Source organism: Poecilia formosa, unplaced genomic scaffold (assembly GCF_000485575.1).
Source record: "Poecilia formosa unplaced genomic scaffold, Poecilia_formosa-5.1.2 Scaffold2220, whole genome shotgun sequence".
Lineage (NCBI taxonomy): Eukaryota > Metazoa > Chordata > Actinopteri > Cyprinodontiformes > Poeciliidae > Poecilia > Poecilia formosa.
In genome coordinates, this window is record NW_006802159.1 from 1 (window position 1) to 26,561 (window position 26,561).

At 38.5% G+C, this 26,561-nt stretch overlaps 2 protein-coding genes across 3 annotated transcripts; both read right to left on the minus strand.

The window, feature by feature from the left end:
• Positions 1-3: 3 nt before the first annotated feature.
• LOC103133066 (potassium/sodium hyperpolarization-activated cyclic nucleotide-gated channel 2-like) lies at positions 4-10,938 on the minus strand (the record flags this gene model as incomplete). Its single annotated transcript, XM_007544830.2, has 3 exons — positions 9,841-10,938; positions 6,442-6,865; positions 4-159 (listed from the first exon to the last, which is right to left on the minus strand). Coding segments are annotated over exons 1-3 (1,434 nt in total), but the record flags the coding sequence as incomplete, so codon positions are not given.
• Positions 10,939-14,773: 3,835 nt separating this feature from the next.
• bsg (basigin) lies at positions 14,774-24,700 on the minus strand. 2 transcript variants are annotated; one of them, XM_016667721.1, is made up of 9 exons: positions 24,479-24,700; positions 20,840-21,190; positions 19,732-19,897; positions 19,037-19,131; positions 18,794-18,930; positions 18,420-18,693; positions 16,161-16,173; positions 16,002-16,075; positions 14,774-15,843 (listed from the first exon to the last, which is right to left on the minus strand). In XM_016667721.1, the coding sequence occupies exons 1-8, from the start codon at positions 24,540-24,542 to the stop codon at positions 16,015-16,017; spliced, it is 1,161 nt and encodes a 386-aa protein (XP_016523207.1). In that variant the 5' UTR covers positions 24,543-24,700; the 3' UTR covers positions 14,774-15,843; positions 16,002-16,014. The 2 variants fall into 2 exon arrangements, with proteins under 2 accessions (XP_016523207.1, XP_016523206.1); XM_016667720.1 differs by having other exon boundaries at positions 16,161-16,185; positions 24,479-24,699.
• Between the last annotated feature and the right edge of the window lie 1,861 nt (positions 24,701-26,561).

The window sequence follows — 26,561 nt, forward strand, 5'->3', positions numbered from 1 at the left end:
CATCTTGTTCAGTGACACCCAGCAGTCAGACGGGAAGTCCTGCAGCATGGGAACGAGGAACTGCAGACAGCCGTCCCAGTGGCACAGCAGCAGCATCATCCCGATCAGGTTGAATATTCTCATCACAGCACTGGCCAGGTCATAGGTCATGTGGAAGATCTGTCAGCGGGAGCAGAGACGGGAAGAGAGGTTACACAACCGGAGAGCTGGGAGGGACGAAGCGGCGCTATACGTGTGATTTGAATTAACAATCATTGTTTAAACAGGCACAGTCACAGCTCGGCGAATGGCAAACACAGCCGGATCTGTTTTGACCGCCCGTCCAGAACGGTGCAACACATTCATCGGCAACAGATTTCCAAGCTTTGTTTTGGAAGATGTGGCTTTTATTTGACCAGTCTACTCTACAGACTAGGTCTTCATTAACCGGAAAGCTTTTCACGACAGCAGCTCATTATGAAGCAATAAGGGGAAAACAAGTGAAATATAAGCTGAGGTACACTAATGAATTGCCTTTGACTCATAGAAAAGTTTTGAATGCTCTTCATGTCAAACAAATCACATGCAAAAATCTGTGGCTGATGACTTAGACCACCGGAGTTCAACTAATATGGGCTGGCCAGCTGCTGCTGACACAAAAATAAGATGCAAAATTGATGAATTGTGTCTTGTTTATAGATTTTGTCAGCCAAAGGTACAATTCAAAATAACAATAGAGTTTATGACAATGTGCCAACAATGTCTGGAAAAGTTTGATTGAGGTATTTTACATGTCTGAATAAAGATGACGAAATATCTGTCTTTATTCTTTCTTTCTCACTTTTTTTACTTTCTTCCATCCATCCATCCATCCATCCATCCATCCATCCATCCATCAGTGGAGGACTATCCATTTAAAGATGTGTAATAACAGAGAAAAATAAAAGCAAACAATTATTTGTTGGAAACCAGATAATAGAGTTGCATCAATTCTAGTGCAAAGTTGATTTTACACATTACCATAAGATCTAGGCTAATAAGAACGTGCTTTAAACAAACAAATGCGTATCTAGTACTTATTTCTACATGTCACATTTAACATGGGGCATTCATCTGCGAATAGGGAGAGTAGCTTCAGCCGTGGCGGGGCGGAGACGTGTATTCAAAGGTCTAATACAACAGGTTTAGAGCCAGGTCGCAGGTGAAAAGTTGTGAACGTTCAAGGAAGAAATTTTGATTGAAATGAACATCTGGGCGATTTGCTGGTGTTGCTTCTCTGCTTAAGGTAAGAGTCTGGTCTCAGCCTGGTCAACACTAATCACTGCAGTCTCCTTGGCAGTCAGCCAGGCTGGGTTGCCACTGCGTGCGAGGGGAGGCGGGGTGGTGGGGGGTAATTTTACATGGTGTGAAATCCTTATTTAACTGGGCCAACTGGAGAGGCGTCACTAAATCATAAGTAAAAGTGTATTTGCCCAAAAGGGACAGGAGAAGTGTCCAACAGGCAAGCGAAGTAGGCCAGACACTGCATGTCTGCTTTCTAAGTTTATATATTTATGTGTGGCAGAGAGCCCCGGCTCTGAGGGCCCAGCTGATGGCTTCTTGTTCCGGAGCATGCTAATCTCTCGCAAGATACACGTCAAATAGGCCGAAAGTGTCTGGAGATGTAAACGATCACAGGAATTTTACAGTGTGGGAGCAGCGAGGTCGGGAGATTTTGTCATTCCTCCAGTCGCATCAGAGACCCTGCCGAGGTCGCTGGAACATTAAAAACAAAAATCATATTGTTCTCCACTTGCGATATGCATGTTGTGACGTTTAGAGGTTTACACAGACCTATCTTGGGAAGGATCTTAGCTGCTAATGAAGCACTGGAGTCTTTTTTTTTTTTTTTTTGCAGGAAGGAACAATAATACAAAATACATTCTCTGCAACTACTAAAAATAAGTGCACAGGTTTGATTTTATTGTGAATTTACTCCTATCCACATAGGCTGGAAATTATACTCATGGGCTCAAATATATACATAAAATCCACTGGTTTTTGAATAAATGGCCTCCGGGAACCTGCACTAAAACCACATGCTTTGTGTTGCCGTCAACAGGGATAATTCTGGTTTCCTTATTTGTAAATACGTAGAAATTGTGAAGTTTATTCATAACTGGTTGGTTTACTGAAAGAGAGGCAACTTTTAAACATAGTTTATAAAATTTGAGTAGAGTTAAATTTAGGACATACCCAGAAATTTCATGCAAGCCTTCTTTATCAAAACTGAGACCAGTTTTTGATGCGTGTTTGGCTTCAGCTAACAACCTAAGCTGTCGGCCCCAGAAGGATTTCTTAAGATGTTCAAGAGCAAACTGGGGACTCCCTAGACATAAGCCATGGACTTTAAGATAATTCAGTGCCACTGGGCCTTATTACATGTTAGGGGTTAATCAGAAGAACTAAACTTTGCAAACACTGAGCTTATTTCTTGTGAAGACATGAGGATTGTTTGTAGGGATCAATATGACACTTTGAAACCTAGGGCTACGGTGGTGGTAGCATCATGCTGAGGGTCTGTTTGACAGCAAGAAGGACTGGTGCACTGCACAAAATTGATGGCACAATAAAGATAGAGGATTACCACTAAATTATTTGACACAAACACAAAACCTGTTCTTAAAAGGCATGCCAATCTTTACGTAGGTCTCTTTATCAGGAGACCATAACATAAAAAAGTGTGAGATTTATCACTAAACTGCACACGCCTTCTGGGTTTAATTGTATTTTCAAATGTATTGTTACTTATTGATCCTTTCATAAGACTAACAATAGAGAAAATAGCAATTCTGACAATGCTGCCAGTTTTGAGGTCTCAAACACTTACCGTTTTCTAGATAAATCTAAATTCTTATCATAAAACACATTTGTTTTATGATAAGTAACATAAAAGGTTACCATCTCTACAACTGAGTGTTCAAACAGGATGAATGATCCAAAACAGATCTCAAACCTACAGAAAATTTGGATCTGAACCAAAAAAAAAACAACCAATTTACATGAACTATACCGTAGTTCATGCAAGGAGTTCATAGGAGGAGTGACTAACTATCTAGTATGAATTGGTATTGATTTCTACAAAATGAAATAAATAATTTCAAGCACAGGATTTTTTTTATATATAGTCATGCCCAAGTAAAGTGCATTGTAAGTTTGGCTCCAAAGTAATGCGGGCTTCTCTTACCAGATCAGCAGAATAAAAGATTTAAATAAGAAACGCTTTAAGATTCTGCAAATATCTCCAATGAACAAAGTTCTTCTTCCATTCTTTAATCTGTTGTACTCATAAATACTGCATAATGCACCACCAAAGCCGGTGCTTTTTCTCCCTTTTGTTTCGTATGCGTTTGAAAAATGTCCATGAACTTAATGGTTTAGGTCGGTTAAGGGTGAGCAAGATGGACAAGATGTGGAGCTCACCCTTTGATTAGGCGCCGTTCACATTGTGATTAATGAGTCTCCAGGACTAATACTCCTCCTGACACCATAACAGCGCCTGGCTATGTGTCAATGTCACACCACAATCTGGGTCATAGCACATCACCGTGATCACAACCGGAAGGAGGAATATATATATAAAAAATAATCCATTCCTTTATACTGTGTGAATGCTGGCTGTGGACTCAGGCTCTCATTAACCTGAAAACAAAACAGCAGCATCATGTGGCTCCTGCATCAGGAAATGACCCCCTATGTTCTCACTGATGCTCATGACTTCCTTAGTGCTGGTTCAAATTTCTGATAAGGTAAAAAAAGAAAAAAAAAAAAAAAAAAAGCCTTCTGTTTAAGTCCTCACCTGGAAAAGGTTATTGAAATCATTACAACACACAGGTGATCTTCTAGAGAGCACCACCTGCAGAGAAGTAAGCTGAGCAGAGAGGAGGGGATCTAAAGTCTGGATCGAGCTGAGCAGAGCTGAGCTCGGCTGAACTAAGCAGTTCAGGCCAGAGCCATTATTTTTGCTGCTGCGTTTGAATCGGTAATTGTGCCTCTCACTGAACTTAAATTACCACTCTGTAATCAGAGGAGCAGCGGCTTCTTCAGAGCACACGCACACACGCACATACACACACACACACACACACACACGCACATACACACACATACACGTCGGATGGTAGATGTTTGGTTTGTCAGACTGATCTGTTTGTGCGCAAATTAATAAAAGCACATGCGGCCGGTAAACCAGGCAGTAACTGTTGTTTGTGCAGCCATGATGGAGCATATGACGAACGATAATGCATCTGTCTATTGATGAAGCTTATTTTCTCTGCAAAATGATGAGTCATCCATAAGCTGCTTTTATTTTGCTTTCTTGTGTTATTTTAAGATTTTCTTGTGACTTTTCAAATATCTTGTACATTTTTCTATTTTTTTAGGCCATTTTAAGCTGAATGTAAACAAACTCAAAGGTTGAACCAGTGTTAAATCAAAATAAAATAACTTCTCAAAAAGAAAAAAAAAATGTTAGCAAAGACGGAGCAGCTGAAGGTTAATGGATCTTGTCGGTCTTGTGTTAGATGCTGTTGATCTGCTTGGACTTTTATTACAGGCCTGACTCATTTCTGTTTGTCCTCCACTTAACCAGTTTAACTGGACAAGTCTCACAATAAATAGAAACATGCTAAGTGTTTAATAAATAAGAACAAATGAAAGAACTGAAGAGAAACTAAAGCAACTTGATTTAACAGGGAATAAATGAAGAGAAGCAGAAGTTGGAAATAAATTATTATTATTATTATTTTTTAAATTTTCATCAGAACTCTTGCTGCAAGGTTTTGGGTCAACTGAAGGATGTTCACTAATATTTTTTGGACTTCCTGATTGTTATTTTAAGAGCCTACCCTTAAAATAACAATAATTATAATTTTGGCAATATTTCTGAGATAAAAATGAAAGTCCTGGAAACCTGTTTAATACAGGGCTTAAATGAGACGCCCTAGTCAGAAATAACATTGATCTTTTATACCTTTTACCAGAGCCCCATTTAATGCTGTAAGAAGTAAGTAAAAGACAGAATTTCAGAAATTAGACATATATATATATATATATATATATATATATATATATATATATATATATATATATATATATATATATATATAAAAATGGAAACTTCCAACCCTTTCTTACAAACAGTGACCAGCTTTTTGCATGTTTCCTTGGTGATAAATCATTGTACTAATATTTAGCCATCATGCTAATCTTTAGCTATTTTCACAAATTCCAATCAGATTGAACTTGGGTTTCTGTTTGGGCCATTTCAAAACATTAATATCATTTCCACTCAGACCCAACATGTTGGTGAAATTAAACAATTTTTGAAAATCTGTTTTAGATCAAGCTAATACATGGGGAACGAAGAATTCTGGGCATTATTAGATGCATCTTTTGTTTGTTTTTTTTTTTGTTTTTTTTGCTCTCGTTCAGTTAGTCTTTAAGCTCCTTCTCATGCCTTGTTTGTCATGTCTCATAAAACTGTAAAGATAAAATCTGTGTTAAGAGAAACGAAAAAAAAAAATGCAGTTAATTTCACCGAAATGTTTGTTCATGTTCCCACGACGCTGCCTTTTTACTTTCCTACCGACAAGCATATACTACGCTTTAATTAACTGCATCAGTAAACTGGGTTACGGTGATCTATAATCCAGCCACCGGGTTTACTGTGATACCGCATTGTAAAACCTCATTTATCCACCTGTAGGAAAGCTATTATGAACGGATGCACGGTCGAGATATGTGAAACACAATTACTTGTTTAATCGCATGAGCTGCTGCAGAGAAATCCAATTTTTCATCATTAGTTTAAGCATGGTCGGAACGCATTCGCTTTTGGGAGAGGCCGATACCTCTTTATTATGATTATGTGGATTAAACTGGACATTTCTCGCGGCTTCCGACGTAAGAGCGATGAGCGCCTGTGCTGTAAAGCGAAAGTGGCGGAGGGACGGAGGTTGAAAAATGTCCGATTATGTGAAAACTTTGCCACATCCTGCACATACTGACGTTGTCTGCACAGGCAGAACGTGGGATAGAAAAGTTGAAGACAAGTCACTCGTTCTGTTTGGATTTTGGTGTGAAAACCTTAACAAAGAAATACAAGAGAAGACTTGCAAAATTTTGGCATATTTCTAAAATCAGAACTTGTTTGTTTATTCCCACTTTTAAAAAAAAATAGTTTCAATTTCAAAGTTGTTTACTCCTACAACTGATAAACTAAACTTATTTTGTAATTTGAATTATAACACTTAAACAAACAAAGCACTTTTCTAGCTGAAATCTGTATTTTGTTGCAGTTAGATACTAAAGTGAAACAAAACCCCGGTGCTTTTCGTCAGTGACTGTTTACCCACTGGTGATGGGTACCAAACCATCTTCCTTTTCCTGCACTTAAAGGACAAAACGTGAACATTAGCGTACCTCCTCCCACTGGTGGATGTAACGGATGAGTCTGGACAGCCTGAGGAGGCGCAGCAGGCTGAGGATCTTTGTGAACCGGACGATGCGCAGCGCCCGGGCCGTCTTGTACACCTCCGAGTCGATGCCCTTCTCCACAATGAGGAAGATATAATCCACAGGTATGGAGGAAACAAAGTCCACGATGAACCAGCTCTTCAGGTACTTCTTCTTGATCTTCTTGGGATCCAGGATGATCTCAGTGTTGTCTTCGAACACGATGCCCGTCCTGAAGTTGAGCACCAGGTCCATGAGGAAGAAGGTGTCCGAGACCACGTTGAAGATGATCCAGGGCGTTGTCGTCTCGTCTTTGAAGAAAGTAATCCCAACCGGGATGATGATCAGGTTGCCGACCATGAACATCAGCATGGTAAAGTCCCAATAGAACCTGAGCAGAAGATGATTAAAGTAAAGACTTGTCCGTGCCGGGTCCAATGCTGAAGCTTTCAACATGATACGTTATGAATACGTATTTCTGTGTTTGCTCTGACTTAAGGTCATCTACAGCAGCTACCAGAATTGGTGGTGAAGATCCTTCAAATATATCCGTCTTTAATCGCAGTAGCTTAAAAATCTGTTAGATGTTGCTTTGATTTCAGTATATTTATTCTGTGGCGGAAATAAAATCAGTATTTAGAAATAACCGTCTTTGTTTGGCCTCCCAATAAAATATATGCAACTGAAGAATATGTTTGAGTCTTTTGTTTTCACTTGAATAAGACACTTGAGTTATGACAGCATGAGACACAGAGGCCTGTTTCTCTAAGACCCCTTAAAAAGGGAAGAGACAAAATAAAATGAATATGACATTTTTAATTGGTGATATTGATTATGATTAACTTTGCTTTTCTTGTTTTGTTTTTGTTTTTTAAATCTTGTTACTTTGCCATTACATCAGGTGTGAGAAAGAAGGTTAGTTGGGAGACCAACAGTAGTGAATAGTGAGCAGGAAGGTAACAGAAGTGAAAGAAACCTTCAAAGTTTATTGTTACTGCTGCAAAAAAAAAGTGTCACCTTGGGAACACAAAGTGGCCATAAAACTTGTAGATGTGACACGGCAGGCCTTTTTTTTGACAGGCATGGCATTAAAAAGCTTTTTCTGTCAAGGCATTGCGATAAATAAGTGGAAGTTGCCAAACAACTCTGGGACTGTAACTGGCATAGTTTGCTTTCATCAGATAGAACTAAGGATAATCTTAGGATTATTTCTCAAAGTCCCAACAAATGCTGTTAGAGGGTGTTGCATCATGAACTCATTGGAAAACAGGAACTTTTTCTTTAAAAATCTCAGTCAATGTTAATATAGTTTACAGCTACAGATAAAGTTTTGTATTTATTCACCGGTGTGCCACTTGGCCAGGCATCCCCAGCGAAAAAGATTTTATCTCATGAAACTTCCTGGTAAAATAATGGATAAATAAACAATATAAAACATGCAGTGACAGTGATTTTGTAAAACATCAACAACAACGACAAAAAAAAAAAACTCATAAAGTGGACTTTTTTATATATTCTAAAGGAAGGTATTCAAATTACAAGTCCACCTTTTCTTAAACGCTTCAGTGTTATGAAGATGAATTTTATTTTAAGGATGTTTACACATGTTTATTGTGGCTGTCAATAAGAATTAAGGGCACAGTAAAATCTGAACTGTCTAGACACAGTGCTGCTATTAGCACACTGATATCACATGCTTGCAAAGATGCTGTTCAGGCCCCAGCAGCATTCTTAACTTTTACTGGAACAGCATGAAGCAAATCACCCTTGATGGGGACATACTTAGAAAACAGTGCTGACATTTACAACAGAGATATAAGCTGATAGAGATTACTTTAATTTTCTCACTTTATTCATTTTTCACCATTTTCACGACCAACGTTTGATTCAGAAATCATTGAAAAGTTTGTTTTATTTTACTAGATCAATTCAAAAAGTGCAACTTATTTATTGTGCAGTTTCCTTACATGCAGAGTGATAACCTTTACGCATGTATTTCTATCAGTTTTTTATGGTTATAGCTTATTGCTATTGAAAACCCAATATTTCAGTTGTCTCAGCATTTTAATGTTTCATAAAATGTTTATTGACTTATAACTTACGACTATGTTTATGTTCTATTGACTCAATACTCAACTGTGGCTCTTTTTGTATTACTGCATCAGTGCAGCATGGCATGGTTAGCCATGCGTTTATGACAGCCGTCGGCCATTTTGCATTGTTGGCTCTGGTGTGCACTCCATAGATTCTGTATTGGGTTTGTATCAGGTGAGTTCAGCATAGTCATCAAATCAGGTATTGATACTTGGTAGTCCTGTTGGAAAATGAAACCAGCATCTCCATCAAGGATGCCAGCAGAGGGAAACAGTCCTCTAAAATTTCTGGGCCGTTTCTCACACCCAATGAGGTTGTTGTTATTCTAGTTGCTTGTCACCTTCTGGTGCCACACCGTTTCCTTTCACTAAACATTCCAATATTGGAGACAATATATGAATGTTGTCTTCTATTTTCTAATACTGAAGACAGCAGGTTTTTATGTTGTCTTCACCATAGTAAGCTAACAGGTAGCTTAGTATTTAAGCTAACTACCTGTTAGCAGTTAGCTTAATTAGGAGGTAGCTTTTATGGCTAAAGCTGTCAATGACTTGTTTCCTGGACAAGTGAGAAGTTGGCATTCTCCGTCCTGATAGTGGCTCATAACCTGACTATAACAAAACTTCTTTATGTTAATCAAAAATCACTTAATCAATATTAGACATGTCTACGTTCTAACAATTAAATAAACACAAATAATGTCTTGGAACATCACTGTGTGCAGTTTTTTTTTCTTTTAAACTTAATTAATGACATAAATTAACTTTTTTGTGATATTCTAATTTATTGATAAATTCCTGTATGAGAGAAGGGCGTTTAGTAAAGAAAATGGACGATAGCTTGAACTATCCATGGTGCTGAAATCGACTTTTTCTACGTATTCCGAAGAAACTTGTACAAAACTGACATGGCTTGCCTGAGCCCAGATGATTAAAAAGCACTGGTGTGAACGCAGCATTTTATCAAATGGACGATGAAAAACATTGACCAGCGGCCTCAATAAATCTCAATATGTGTCCATTCAAATGGGAAAGATAAAAAGAACTGAGTATGCTTAATGATAAATAATTATTTTTGCGTGTACTTTAAAAAAAAGGGGGTGTTTAGGCTACATTTGATATGTTTGGTCATGTGTATAATTTTTAGTCTATCGAACATCATTTGCTGACATCAGAAATCGTTGCCTTTTTTTTTTTTAATTATTATTATTTTACTTCCATTCACATACAGTAAAACTTTATGTTCTCGAACCCATTGCAGACCGCCCCGTACCTGAAGTCGCTGTATGGATGGATAATCCAGTTCCCCGCAGACTTTACGCGCTCCTGCTCCTTCTCCACCGCCTTCTGGCTCCCGAACATGCGCAGGGAGAATTTGTTAACTCCAGGCTGGAGCATGGAGCTGAACTGCCGCTGCATGTACGTCTGGTTCCCCCTTGTGTCCCCATCGTCCGGAACTATCTGAGAACTGTCCTCCGCTTTAGAGAAAGTGACAGAGTTTCTTGACTCCACGCCCGGCGGCATCTGACCTTTACTAGTCGTGGCGTTGGAGAAGGAAACTCTGGAGTCCTTCTTCTCCGTCGCTGCGCTGGTCTTGACCTCAGTCCCGACGGGCCCCTGAATTAGGGACCCCACGGAAGTGACAGAGGCGTCCATCCCCCCGGACTGCCCCTTTCCGTCCTCATTCTCTACGGCTCCATCCGCCTGCTTCTCTTGTCTGGAGATGAGAGAAGACAGGCTCCCTGAACTGGTCGGGTCCCTTCTACAGTCTCCGTTCTTGTTGCATATCATTCCGACGGGCCCCGCTCCTGTCACGCTTGCCTCCGAAACTGTGTCCCCTCTGTGGTGCTCTGACGCGGAGCCGCCCCGGCCACCAGCAGCCTCCCCGGGGCATAACAAAGCGGAGTCGGCGCTGTCAGCGGTGCCCAGAGGTTCCTTAAAGGAGTCCTCGTCCTGCAGGAGCCACAGCTCGTTGTTGTTGCTGGAGCTTTTGCGTGCAGCCCCGCCTCCAAGCGTGAATCTCTTCATCTCGGTCCCCCAGCCGCTCCCATCATCCGCGCATCCGCTCAATCTGGCAGATACTGGAGGCGCCAGAGGCTGCTGGAATCTGGGCTCCTCCTCGTCCATCACACCGGCAGGAGGAGACTCCCTTTATACCTTGAACCTGGAGAGAGGAGGAGGAGCAGCAGCAGCAGCAGCAGCAGCTCTTCACTTTCCATTCACATCACTTCAGGGAGAGGAGCGGCGTGGCGTTACTATGGCTGCACATTGTCAGCTGTTCTATTGTATGTCTGCAATAAAGACCGAAAGATGATGACATGACGGTCAGCCTTGGGAAACAAACACACGAAGGTAGCTTCTGCAAAAAAAAAAAAAGCCCTCAAAAACAACAACAACAACAACAACAACAACAACAACAACAACAAAAACAACTAACCACACCCAGGCGCCATCACACCGAAAGAAGGGAGGGCAACTCCAAAAATAAATGAAAGGCAGTAGTAACTTAACATTAAATACCAAGTTATCTTCTCTGTAGGTTTTGGTAAAGAAGGATAAAGGTGACAAAAAAAGGTTCAAAAACAAAGTTCTGCTTATTTTACTGTTAATTTGAGAAACTACGACATTAGATCAATATATACATCCAGGCTGTCTAAACTATACAGTTAACCAGAAGGAGAGCAACAACCGCGTCTGCCTGTTGCCGTTTCCAGGCTGATCAAAGCAGAGATGCTGCAGCGGTCCAATGGCTCCACCGTGTGGACAAACCTGGAAATCGCACAATCGAAACCCCAGGGAACGTCATTCGTGCCCAAACGCTTTAATTAGCACATTTTTAGAAGCCTGTTTTCACAAACTACAACAAGAGAATACAGAGATCAAATTGCAATAGCAGTGTGATAGGAAATGCATTTGCATAAATGATGATTAGGGAAAGTCATGAAGATCAAAGTCTATTTTATTAGTTATTCTTTATCATGTTTTGACATTTTATTTAGATTATATTTCTACACGTTTAGCGATACTTAAATTTTACTATTTAATTTATTTTGCCATTTTCATGTAATGTTCCTTTACCTTTGCTCTTTTATTTCCCTGTAACAGAAACAGCTTGTGTGTGATTTGAGCTTCACAAAAAAAAAAAAAAAAAAAAAAAAACACTCGCTTTGTGTTGTTGAGCAGCAGGATGAACAAACGTCATGTCATTGTTTTGGCACAAAGGCCAAATAGAGTGAAATTGGTAAAATAATTCTAATAAGAGTGACACAAGCTTACATACATCTATATTACCCACATGTACTTGGAAAGCTTTGATAAATTACTTTGACAAAAATAAACGTGAAAAGAAAAAAGATCAAACCAACAAATGATCAAACATTTAGCTGTTTCAAGAAGAGACGTAAAGGGCAATTCAAAGTGCATAAGGAAGTCAAGAAAGTGCCTGTCTAATATAATAAAATGAATTCAGCTGAGGTATAGGATGCCTCCAGCAACGTGCAACAATTAATGTTTTTGTCTGTACAGCGAGTGAGGTGGAGACCTTTGGACGGTCAGCGTCCAAAGGTCAAAGTCTTTAAAAAAGGAGGTGCTGACGCTAAGAAATCCAAAGGTTGATTTTAATATTTAACTGCTGAAAGTGAACGCCACCATAAGCCGGGAGTTATGCTGACAAGAGCGTCCTGAGAACTGGTACTGTAAAGCTCCATTTTAGAAACAACATACAGCAGCATTTATTTCTTCTGTCTTCTTCTCAAACAACAGATCTTCATGTATTTCATCAGATTTGAAATTTGCCTCAAAAATGTCACACCGCAGACAGCAGCAAAACAAAGAGCTCTCTCTGATGCACGGCAAAGTGCTTGAGATCAAAGAAGATTCCTGCCATACTTTCTCGGCTACCATTCATTCAGCATCCTACCTTTGATGAATTATGGCTAAACCAACGTGGACATGAGAGAGACAACTGCTGTGTGATGCGTGAGAGACTTCAGAGGTCTGTTTGCCAGACAGATGGGAGACTTCTCTTAAGCTATATAGTGGGTTATTATAGTTTACGCTCATAATGAATAGTCAACTGTGAAACCGCTGAGCTCATCATGCAAAGTACTTCTCAGTTCAATGCTCCTGAACCTGTAAGCAGAATAATGAAGGAGTACTGCTGTGATGACATACAGGAGGACGACTGTAGAAAAGACTAAGAACTTCTTAAAAGGGACCTATTTTGCAAAGTTCAGTCCATTTGGATGCCAACCAGTCCAAGCGCTTAAAAAAAAGCACCAAGCCGTCTTCTATCAACAATGTTTTTCAATATCAAAAAAAAAACCCAGACATTTCTAAAACAACCTGACTACTAAAGGGGCAGTATTATGCATTTTCTGATACGTTTTCTCAGGCACTGTGCTATTTTATTACACAATCAAGTAACTGTTACCTTCAGTTCTAAAACTGAAGTGCATATCAAACATGACTCAAGAAAACTGACTTCGCATTTTGACTCTTTGAAACTGGCCCGTGTCTTTAAGAAGATCCTGCTCTTAGCGACACTCCGCCTTCAGCACATCGTCACAACAATGCTTCTCATTATGCCGTTTATAAACGTTCTGAGAAGTAGTTTGCATGATGAGCCCAAGAGACTTGAGGTTCCGTCAGGTATTTGCTAATATCCGTCTTATTTTTTAAGGATAACTGAGTCTGTAATTGTAATCTGCAGGTAACCTACATAGGGATGCAATTTCCCCTTTAATAGTTAACACAACCAGGCCATTACATTCAGCCATGTTAATATGTCAGGTTTGAGGTATATGCATCTTTGCATAAGTGTATATTTTGAGTTATCTTTTCAGGTGTCTGAATAGACAGTTTAGATGTTATGCCAACATAGCACCTCTGATCACGGATTGCTCAGTGAGAGAGATGTGCCATATGCAGAATGTTTGTGAAGCAGTGATGCTGTGCTTGTGGGGGAACTAAACTGTATTTGAAAGAAAGCAGAAGTTCAGTGCAAACTTCACCAAATGTATAAAATCCTGCTCTCAAATTCAAAATGCAAGCTTCTGATATTTAGTGTTTTCCTGCATACTCGCTGGCATGAAATTCAAGTAGACATTATGTAGAAAAACTGCAAACTGAAGTACTGATCTCACCCCTCAAGCATTGATCATATACTCACCTCGACATTGATAGTATTGGTACGTAGTTATGTCCAGCCCTAGCTGTACAATGGCATCTGGAAATAGCAGGTGTTTTATTGACTTAACATTCAGAAATTGTTGGCTGTGTGCTTGAATTGCACAGGAGGCTCCACTTCCGGTTCTGACTCAGGGTCAAAGACTGTTGGACAATAGTGCATCTGTTTGCAGCCATTTTCAGGCGTATGAAGCGAGTGTAAAATTTGGGGCACACCCCAAGTTTATTTGGATTTAAAATCACAAAAAATCCTCAAAATAGGCACATCTATTTTTCATCAGGTGAAAAGCTCCAATTTTTTTTTTTTTTTGCAAAACTAAGAAAAACAACCAAGTTTTGTATAGCCCCTAGTTTTCAATTTGTAGCATTTGTTAAACTGAAGGCAACAATTATTTGATTGCTATAAAATGGCTCTACAGGCCTAGGAAATGCATAGAACCCTCAAAGGGTTTATAATTTTAGCCATGCATTAATTTTAACATGCACATCACACCATTTTCTTTTTTGTTAATAGCTTACTTTACAAGTGGATTCAACAAGTCTTCAATTTCATCAGACTTGGTCAACTTTGCATTTTGAGTCACATAATTTAGTCACCAGCTCAATCAAGCTTGACGTTTGTCTACCAATGCAGAGCCTGCCTTCAGCCTACCTTTGTTTTAGCCCCTCTCAGAAGGCAGACCGACTCCATGAATCTTATCCAGTCCATCTAGAGGTGTGGACAGAGCTGGTCTTGCGAGCCTCAGTTGTCATGACAGCAGCTGACCATTCAGTACAGTCTGGAATGTGTAAAATGCTGCGGCAAGTTTTGAGGGAAGCTCCAGTCAGTGCAGAAATTGACATCTTACAGTCCAGCATTAACATAAAAGCAGCACTTTAAAATTTACCATTAACTGCAAATTGTGATTTGCAGTTGATCACAATTTAGTTCAAATTTTTTGAACTAAAATAGCAATGATGGATCTAAAGGAGAAGGCTCATAATGGGAGCTAAATTAAAACTTTCAGAGTAAAGGACAGTTTTAAATTTCAATATCTTTATTTCAGTTTGTGCAAGTTGTACAAAGGATGGTATTCCATGTTGATGGAAGGTACAGCACTTTACACAATTCTGGCTAAGTCTTTAAATCTTGAACTCTATAGTGTAACATTCAATCACCACGTTGTTCAGGTTAAATGGAATATATGGCTTCTGAATTATCTACACAGTGAAGAGGACAGAAAACCATTCAACAATCAGGTAACCGTTTCAGATCACAAGAAGAAGAGAAATTCAGTAGTATTTATTTTTTTTAATGCGTGCAAATTACTGAAGTTGCATTTTGCACTTGGTCCAAAATAATCCTCTTATACCAGGGTGGTTAACTGAGCAACATCATGAGCCCCAATTTTAATCTGAGGGGAAAACAAATCTAAAACAAAACAAAAAATAAAAAAACAATTGTCAGACACTGAACGTTAGCAAATTGTGAAATGCATTTAAAGCCTCAGATCTAAGCCAATGTTTTCAGGTTTAAAAAAAAAAAAGAGGAAAAAAAAAAAGAACCCAGATGAAAAGCAGTTTAAGGCAAAGTAATAAACTCTGCAAAGTAACGTTTGAGGGGTTGCAGCAAATCATACATGAATTCCAGTAAACGTGCGTTTTAAAACAAGGATGGCAAGTATCTGGATCAAAAGTACAAGAGAAACATTGTGCTTCTTCACAAGTGAGTGTTCCAAATCAAATCAGATATTAAAATGTGGCAATGTGATAGGCCTGTGCAGGAAGCTTGAGCATTAAAAAAAACTGAAGATCACAAAACTATGCATTCTCATGTATTTTTTTTTTTACACCACACGCTTGGCTAGAACAGCTTTAAAACTCATGCAATATTTGTCACATGGCCTCAAGCAGAAAGGGTTGTTTCACACTACATCCTGGCTGCACAATGTTAAAAATTAAGCATAAAAAAAAAAAAAAAAGAAAGACCAAAAAAAAAAGGAAAATTATTCTAACACACTCAAGCACAAAAAGGTACTTTAAAAATTGTATTGCACAACATAATGTGCCACACAACAGTTGAATCCTGGAGTGCCAACTTGACATCCATCTAGAAATAAGAGGACAAAAAAAAAAAAACATTTTATTGAAATTTCCATTTAATGCACTCCTGTTTTACAGCTATGTACAAGTGCTTTAGCAAGACAGCGTATATTTTTACATTAAAAAACCCCTGCAGAGTAAGTTGCTTAAAACAACTCCACATACCTCCTTCATTTTCTTAGTTTGCGTTTCTTTGCCTCACATTCTTGTCCTTGTGGTTTGTAGTAGAATTGCTCTTCCTGGAAGACAGACAAGCATGAGCACTCTTCTAGAAAAACCACTGAAGGAAGAAAATAAAATACAGCAAGTTGTGACTGTACTTACAGAGGAGCAGCTCCTGAGTCATCGTCTGAACAAGCAACATGTTAGTCATTGAGGAGAGAGAAGGGAAGGAAAGAAGAAGAAAAAAAGAAAGTTAATAGCAGTTTACAGCTGGGTAGTGTGAGACATGTCTACACCATTTTAACCAATGACTGTAGCAAATGGTATTAATGACAACCTCCAACATGACTGCAATGGCATGACCGATTCAATTACACATGAATACACATGTCCATCTGGAGCATTTCTGACAATGAATGATGCAACTAGAATCATACAATGGTGATCTATTAACCAGTTCAACTGGAATCATTTGTGTTGGAGAATAATAATAATAAAAAAAACATTTATCAAATGTAATTTTGACAATTCTGTTGCTTCAGCCAATCTCCAATAACATTTAAACACGTCAGTTGGCACTCAACTTTTAACGCACCGTCCCAACGCAACCCTAAGCATCACAGACGCTCATGCAATACAAGCAAGAGATAACACACTGCAACGGTTGTATTCTTCAGCTGAAACGGCTCAACACACATCCTGGCAATGTATAGTGAATTTTCACACCTGAGCGACACCATGTATTGACAAGATAAAAACAATAAAGAGAGTAGGGTTCCTCTGTGGCCGAGCGGTGAATGAGACGAATGGCATAGATCGGTTCTCACGAGAGTTGCCTCGCAGTTGACATGCATTAAGTACAAGATGCAGAACACATGCAAACAAGTCGCTGGCTCCTTTACTTTTAAACCGACACGGCGTCATGTCAAACCAATACACTACTTCAAGTGTCTCATCCGACTCTTTCATTGGCTCAAAAACAAAACATTAGAGTTTAGGCAAAACCAAAAAAGTGAAAGTGAATATTTGAAGCTTGCTCTGTACAACATTCAGCGCCAGTGAAAGAGTGACCAAATCTTTGAGCACATTCCTCTTAGAAGTGGTTACTATGAAAGCAGTTCATTCAGACTCCCATAGCTTTTTTTGGTCCCCCACGCGGCCATCTCAGCTCAACCACTTCAGTCTGACATGCAGTTTTTGTTCACTTACCAAAATGCAAAATCAGCAGCGAACAGAGAAGTCAAAAATGTAAAAAAAAAAAAAAAAGTAAAAATAAAAAAGGTTCAAAAATAAATAAAAATAAAAAAGGTTCTATAACAGATTGTTTACACAGCAGTAGAAGCCAATTCATGAGCTACATTAAAATTGTAAATAATGACAAAACTAAAGACAACATTGACAAATTAAAAAGCATGTTCTTCTTCCCTCTTCCTGAACGTTCGTCTTGATTGTTGAACTTAACGCCATCTAAACCCCAGTTCTGTAGGGATCGGGAAAACCCATAGAATCACAAGTGACAGTAACTTATAGGTTTGATAGCATTTAAAATTGAGAAATCCTATTACAGTTTTAACTGCACCAAACATCTGAAATTGGCATGTAGAGCTCCCATGTTCAGCTGCCTTCAGGGTCCAGTAGACACCAGAATAGACATTAAATCAATAAAAGACTTTTTCCCAGACAAAAAGTTAAAATTACAAATAAATCTTTACATATTTACTTTGGAATTTTACAAGACTGCTCAAGCACAAAGGTGGAAAGAAAAAAAGGCAATTCCTTGCCTTTTCAAAATCTGATTGCACTGATGTTTTTGGTTATTTGTTGGGATTTCTTTATGTTTTCCCTTCAGCTTGGTTTTTGCATAGAGTTAACCCCAGATATTCATAGTGCTCAAATATGTTAAGGCGAGACGATTTAACCACAGAGTTGTAACTGTACCTTTAAGTAAATGAATATTTCTTAAAAAGTAGAGACTGTTAAAACAAATAAAATAAAATCAGTAGAACATCTCTGGATAAAGCTAACGGATGGGATACACTTTTATCACCATTATTAAAACAAGCAAAACTTTTTTTAAAAAGAGTGAGAAATTACTAGGCATAATTTGAAGCGCTACTTAACTAGGAAAAATTACAATCTCTCCTAAATTCTTAGAAAAAAATAAAACATTGAAAGTGTCCAATAGAACTTGTTCTGAAAAGTTCTATTTGAATGTTTGAGAACAAAACACATTCATAAAAAAAAAAAAAAAAAAAAATTAAAAACTCTTGCAGGGAAAAATTAAAAACATAAAAAGCATTTTAACACTTTGCAGTAAAACCATAGCAAACTGGAAATGTCATACTTCTGCTCTTTGCAGGTTGGATTTCAGACGTCGTATTTAAATTTCTGGGAGCTTGTAGAAAAAGTCGAAATACATACCATCAGTGATGTCATCAGGCTTTCTCCTCTTTTCGTAGATGAAGATGACCGTCACAAGGATGATGACCTCGGCCACAATGCCAAGGAAGGGCCAGAGAGCAGCCAGGCGACTCCGGACACGGAGAAAGATCGCGTCCTTGTTTTGGCCGAGCTCATTGGTTCCATAGCAGAGGTAGGATCCACCGTCGGTCTCGATGTTCAGGTCTTCAATGGTCAGCATGGTCTTGTTAGGGGTGCTCTTGATCTCGTATCTCTCAGTGGAATTAACAATAGGCTGTTGACCACATTTAGAGGAACAAATATTCGTCAAGACCATCTTAATCTAAAGGAATAATTTTCTTTCTGCATCGAGTCATTAAACACTGTATTCCCACCTTTTGTTCGCCGCCCTCCTCTTTATACCACATCCAATCAGTGGGAAGGGGGTAACCATGAGCAACACAAGTGAGCACACTTTTGTCATTCTCATTACCGTGCTCTGAGCGCTTATAGGCTGCGACATGAGGAAGTGCTGTTTAAGAAAACAAAAAAAAGTATATTAAATATAGTCATTTATTCCTGATTATATAGATAAACTTAACATCTGAAGAAATTCTGATGCATTCATTTTCACTTACTTTTCACCTCAATGGCCCGCTTCAATTTTGGCCCAGTCTCAGTCTCAAACACACATTCATAGTGTCCAGACTGTTGATAGGTGATCTTCTCCAAACTAAGAGACCAAACAATGCACCACTGATTGTTAAACATGGAAATGTATTTTCTTTTCCAGCACTGCGAATCAAAGCAAAAACTGACTAAAGCTGTAGCTACTTTCATGATGATTAGCTTTTCCACTCAGCCAAGTAGAAAACCCCCCCCCAAAAAAAAAAAAAAAAAAAAAAAAAAAAAAAAAAACCACAGAGTGCAGTTTATGCTCAATAGCTGGGTGAGAATCTAAAGCCGCTTGTCTGCTTAAATATTTCAAGTTTCCGGTTAATCAAAGTCCCGCTTTGTTTGGGGCTACCGTCCTGCCTTCCCTCTAAAATGGAGAATTAAGGTCAGAGCAAGACAATACACTGCTAGCGGCTCTCATCCCTGCTGCCAAGAGCAGCAGCAAAGCTGCATGTCTGCACGGTCCACCTCCCCACTAATCAAGAGTCGTGAATGGCTCACTGAAACCCATAACACTGCTGCTAATACAGAACGCCTTACAGAGGGAGGTGGAAAAAACAAAGCAAGCAAAAGTAATGGACAGTAAAATGTTTCAATCAATCAAAAGCAACATTTGGACACATCCACTTCAGTAATCTTAGGAAGAAGAGTTTCTTACTTGTATGAAGCATATTTAGAAGAAGAGGACTTTGAGTTATCAAGGACTTTGTCATTATGTGTCCAGTAGGAACCCTTAATGGGAAGGCTGGAATCTGTTATGTTGCAGGTGAGAACGGCAGACGTTTGGTTGCTGACCTCAGACGGTTCAGCACTGACTTGTGGGCCTGCAAGGTAAAGAGAGGGGAATAAGACAAATCCTTCAGCTTTTTTTCCCCCCCTATACAAATATAAAAACCACTATCGGGAGGTTAAAGCGTCAACCACCAAGAAACATTTGATTTGATTTAGTGAAACTACAAAAAGGTCACAAGGGGAGAAAGGTTTTTGGTAAATACATGCAGAAGAAGCAACATCTGGGAGAATAAGTTTCACTCCCAAAAAGCTGTGGTTATTTATACAATACTTGTACCATTTTGTTTAAATTTGCTTCAATTGCAAGACATAATACTGGGCCTCAAGGCAGAACACTGCCAATGGCTGAGAGCCTGTTTAATAACTCGTTGCCATCTTCTGTGCTTATAGTACGGCGGGCTATAAGCAACAAGAATGTCTACAAGCATTAAGAGGCATTTACAATGTTAGTATCATTTAAGGATAATGCCAAATCTACAGAGAAGCAGCACTAATGAAGTAATCCGACACCCTTTTGAAATTGAGCAAAGATTCCCCCCTTCATTTTCTATACCCGGTTATCCTAGTTAACCACAGTCATTGTCCTATTGAGGCCATTTGCAAATTTCAAGCCTTATGACCAGTATTATGAGCAAGAAAGCCCTGATTATAATGGCACTTTAAGTCTTGAAATGAGGAGTGGGGCGAAGAGGGGGGTATCAGATTAAATGCATACTTTGCCATCAGGTGATGCAGGATTAAAGGAGCAGTTGGGCTATACTCTGAAACCAGGTTCAGTCAACTACAGGGCAACCTTGGAGTTTCTTAGGAGAGAAAGGGGGAGCATGTGCTAGATGGGAGCGGGACTGAGAGGATACTGAACCAGGAAAACAGGGCAGGAAGTAGACGTCCAGGATTCCACTAACGAGGAGCTAACAGCTACTTCGATGAGCGTCTCCTCATTCATTTATTTTTTCCCCTCCTCTTCCACTCACTTTCAATCACAATAATGTTTGCCTGCGAGCGGATCCACTTGATTTTGGGCGTCTTCTTCAGATCATTGCGGTCGGGGTCGTTGGAAGCGCGGCACTCGTACATGCCCGTGTCGTCAAGAGTGAGGCTGAGGAGGTGAATGGTGCTGGTGGCGTGAGCTATGTATGTGGCATTTATTCTGACGCGCTCATTTCGCGCCCCATCGAACAGCTGGGTGAGAGTCTCATTGGACTCCTCGCCTTCAACAAACCACCACTGCACCTCGGGAATGGGGTTTCCTACTACCTCACAGTGCAGCTCCGCACTGTCGTCGATTAGTTTGATCTGAGAGAGGGGGGATTTTATGAAACCCGCTGAGTGCGATTAACAGCCAGCCCAGCAAATTCACAAGGAATGTAATAAGTGTGTTAGAAGCAAAGAAGATGAATGAATGATTGATAAAGATGGAGGGAACAAAAAGCATACAGAAAAAGACAAAAAGTTAATAAAAATCAAGGAAATGAAAATATGACAGCAAGCCCAAAACATGCACAGATAAAACAAATCAGAGTAACATTTACAGCCAATTCTTAGGAGTATTTTGATCACACTGATCAATTAAAATAAATGCAACATAAAAGGCAGCAGTAGATGACCAAAGCTCAATCGGCAGCAACATTTTGACTAAAAGCCTTGTGGTATAAGAATATAGAACATTACAGATGAGCTCTAATGGTTTGCAACTTGAACTTAGTCAATATATTTTTATATTAATGTCAAATAATGCACTTGAATCTGAATTGCGCTACGTAGATAAACCTGCCTTACCTAGATACAAAGTTGAATGACTTCTAGGCTGTTTTATACAAAGATACTTGCTCATATCTAGGTAATTTAAAAAAAATTAAAAGGTGTAAAGTCAGCTTTTAGGTCAATATATTTGGTAGTAAAACCCAGCTCAGATTCCAACTTGTCTAGTCAAGTCGGAAAAACATATATATATATATATGTAGTTTAAGATTTAAGATATTTTTCAAAAACCACTAAACTCATTGAATTATCTTACACTTGACAAGTAGCAGGATTTAATCTTAATCTGTTACTGGTAAATCTTTAACCCTCTTAATGATTAAGCGTCAGATGAAAAAAAACTGAGTTGAGGGCTTTTCTCTTTAGCAGTATTAGATCAGACGGACATTTCTTATTAAAACAGGACCATGAAACAAATGTAATGGCCATCAACCAAAATAAGCTTGGTCATCCAAAGACACCAAAACAAAGCATTTGCACTAAAACACAATGTATAATGTGAGAGAACAAATAGAAAAGCAGATGAGGGTGAAAAATGCAGATGAAATCAAGATTTAAAAAAATGGTGAAAATGTATGAAAAACATTTAGAGCCAATAGAGTTTGTTGATAGCTGTGCCAGGTTTGCTCAACCGTAACTGTCAATCTAGGTTAACACTAGATATTTTTAGGCCATCATGCCATTGATTTAATGGAGGCTTTGCACACATCATTACAGAACAAAGGAATGGCAAATATCACAAACTAGAATCACTGCATTAGCAAAGTTTTTAAAGAGTCGTGCATAATCACATCCATTTCATTTTCTGCACATTCAAATTGCTCGTCCAAAAACAAACACTTGGAGAAGCCAGAAAATATTTTCGGCCATTGTGTGACGACCAGTAAATCAGGTTTAATTAGTCACAACGATTATGCCATGTAGCCAAGCAAGTATGAAAACTAGAGCTCCAAAGTAATAAAGGCCTGCTGGGGTGATTTAGGATTCCTGTCCTTTCCACAAGTATAGCTGACCTCCATGTACCCTTACAGAGCAGAGCCGTATGGCTGAATGGCAAGTGGAACAGAAAGCATATTCCCAAACAGAATATGCTATTGACAAACCACACCGTCTATTAATATTAAAGCACTGTGTATAAACATTTGACTGAAGCCGTCCTCATAACCTTTGACCAAATGCAAAATGTCAGCAGGTCACAAGAGGGATCTCTGGTTGTCAAAAAATGCTTCAGGCACTGTACATATCTTGCAACTTTCCACCATTACCAAAGGTCACCTTGAGAGCTTGTGCAGCATGGCCGTTCAAATTAAGCAGAAGTCTACAGTAAAGTTTGGTTGCGTGCAATTTCCTATTTTAACCATATGCTCTGTAACATTAGATTAAAGGATTTAGTGCTTGAAGTTCTTTTAAAAGTTCAAATTTCCAAAATTAGTATTTGACATTTGACTGAGGGCAGCAAAGACAATGTACCTCAAATAGGTTACGCTACAGTCTGAAGTAAACAACAGTTATTTTAAAAGATTACTTTAAGAGGGGCAAAATATAAATAAAACAATGTGGAATGTGACATTTCACATTGTCACATTAATTAAACCTGATTTACTGGTCGTCACACATTTCAAATGTGAAAAAATGCATTTTTCACATTTTTAAATCCATGGAAAACGACACTTAAAAACTAAAATCTGTAGCCCTTGTGTTATATTTCCGCTGAAAGACTGGTGCAAAGTAAAACCCTTTTAAAACAAGTTTTTTTTTTTTTTTTAAAGGGTATCAGTGGGTTGGACACATTCCTAGCCAGCAAAAACGTGCTGACATTTAAAATCTTTTAGAAGCTCATAGTTTATGTAAATGAGCTTGGAAGAATTCCCAACCAGTGTTACACAAAATAATAGATTATTTTGATTAAGTTACTGCAAGTCGACCAGTGCTGCCCCGAGATAAAGTCAACTGTTACTGTGTCAAAATGATTCTTAGCATAATCAAGCCTTTTCAAGGATTACCTTGAAGAAAAAGTTCAAACTATTTTGAATGCAAGAAAATGCTACTGCTGGAATTCTGTTTGAACAGTTTTGGGGAGCTATTTAGGGTAGTTAAAGTGTCTTTTTGGATTCAACGTCATCATAGAAATCAAAGTGACGTTTAGAGAGATAAATTGCGAATCTAATTATATCAGTACATGTTTGTATCATTTTATATTCTTTTTTTTCCCCTGTATTGATTGTAAACGCAAGTCAGCTGCGTGTCAAAAGAATTGAGTCGCACCGTAAAGCTTACAGCAATAGACTGATCTTTTAACACACAAGATGGTGCCCAATGGAATCCATTAAATTAAAAACGACAGATAATCTGGTTAGTAACGCAAGCAATCATCTGAAACGTTACGCAATCTGAGGTTAATTTTACCACAGCTCAGAGGGCGCTAGTTACTCGGAGGACGCTGTTAATTTTCCCCAAAAAAAGACAAAAAAAAAAAACGTCTTTCTAGATTATTCATTCGTTTATTAGTTTAAGGCGCGTCTTTAAAGCGACAAAACGCAGATTTTCTAGCATCACGCTGAGTCATTAAGACGGTTTACATAAAACGCTCTTTAGCCTTCTCGACCGCAAATTAGCTAAACGTTTCAACGGTACATCAACAAGACACACCCGTTCAAACCCCCCAAAGAAGATTTCAAACATTCCAATAGTTTTTTTTTTTTGTGTGTGTGTGTGTGTTTGTTAGTTTTGTTTTGTAATAGCCACTGTACGTTTTACAACGATGAAAACCGTTTGAGGACGGCGAGCAAAACAAAATGTTCATAGTCAGGGCAAAGTCTACACTGAACCAACATGGCTGACACAATTCTTACCTGTGGACGCGTCGGCTCGCCAACAGCATAAAAGTAGGGCAGCGAGAGCCCACAACAACTTCATAGCTGATGACTATTAACGATTTTCACCACGAATAAACACGATGCGAGGTTGTTTGCGGGGGAAAGTCTACTTTTTCCCGCGAGCCTCCCCGGTCTTGAAGCCGAATCTTCAATGCCGACAATGAGTCGATGTGCTTGGTCGTCCTCTACGCACACGCCCTTATCAGCACGTACGCATGACGTAAAAACAAATGGGCGTGGCGATGGGAACGTGTTCCATTATTTTTAACCATTTACTGTAACTAAAGAACTGACTTCTAATCGACACCATTTTAGAGACATAATACATGGAACATAAATCAACAAATTTGCTAGGATGAATTGTATCTCCGTTGTAATATAGTTACAAAGAAAATTTGCCAGATTTGTTTTTGAATCATTGCCACTCTTTATGATAATTGAGTCCTCTTTTAAAGATGGTTTTATAGAAATAGCCATATTTCTCATGAACATGATTTTAATTTCCAATTTCAAGGAGCATCATGGGCTTTCTCAAGAAATCTATCTTGAGAAAGCCAGTTCAAATATGTTTGATCATTCTTTATTGCACAACCTTTGTATATGTTTCTACATTTACTCAATCCCCAATGATTTACTCATCTCCCATTTCTAATTCATCATTTCACTATCAATACAACTGTTTTATCTTTTACTTAGTTTAATCGTTTCAAATGGGTTTCTAGTAGTTTTGTATTTTGTTTTTAAGTTCTTTAAAGAGCTTGTGCTAAACCTGGCCTCTTGACAATTGCTTCATAAATAAATATTGACAGATCGATATATCATCCATAGAAAGCGAAACAAACAAATGATTTACTAAAAAGTTTCTCAAATATCCAAGGTAAGAAAATCCATTAGATGCCTTTATTTTAAAGGAGTCACTACATATAAATAACTGGACCATCAAGTGATTTTGAAAAAAAAAACAAAAAAACATTTGTGCCAACATCTTGTTTCGGATTTTTCCAACATCTTCAGGGCAACGTTTTGCTACTGCAATAAAATAAATGTAAAAGGTTTTAATCATCTTTACCACGGCTGTAAATAAATGGAGCAGGCATGTATTTTCAACTTTAGAGAAGAAAGTCTCACGACATATTTAAATGATTAGTTAAAAATAAATTAATTTAGACATAGTTTTATTTAAGACTGCCGTTTAGATACTGTCATAGAATTCTTAATTTTCTGCAAAAAAATAAATAAATTGAATTCTAACAACCTTTGCTTATATAAAAAGGATCTGCAAGCTTCAACAAACCCAATAAAGTAATACAGGAGGTTTTAGAGGCAGAGTCTGACTTGCAGCACTCAACTTGATGTAATTGTACTATAAATGAGCCTCCCAGGGTGCAGTCTCTGGGTGCAGAAGTGTTTGTGTCCCAGGGCACAAACACTTCACATCCACAATAATATGAAGCTGAACATAGATTAATTTTCACATTGTAAAATCAATCTCAAAGCTATAATTCAAACGTGCTTGTTTGTGTGTATCCACAAGTGTTCTGTCCACCACAACAATCCCTTCGGATTAAAGCCTTAGAACCTGACGTCCCAGAGGAGAATGGGGGAGGGGGTGGGGGGTACAAAGTAGAGGAAATGCACACATATTGCTAAACAATAAAAGGAAGCAGAAGTGTAGTTTGCTTATTGATGATATTTATCAGGCAAGTGCAGAAGTAAAGCATTTCATACAGAGTTTGTTTGCATTTTGCATCCCACTGGACCAGTCATCACTTTGAAAGTACAAAATTATCTCAAAGCCTTATTATGCATTGAAAAAAGGTTCAAAAGCTTTGCTAATGTAGGTTATGGTTCCTCAATTGTTCTGAGAGTGCAAAGAACGATGAAAGGAACACATAAATTAAGACTGCAAACCAAAGACCTCGACGTGTTTATTTAAAAAAAAAAAAAATCATCACAATATCCTTTTTTTTATTCCATCCATCCCACATCTTGCACAGCTTAGAAATGCTAAATAAAAAGAAGGTTTCTACTCACAATGCCACAAACTCAGTTTAATCAA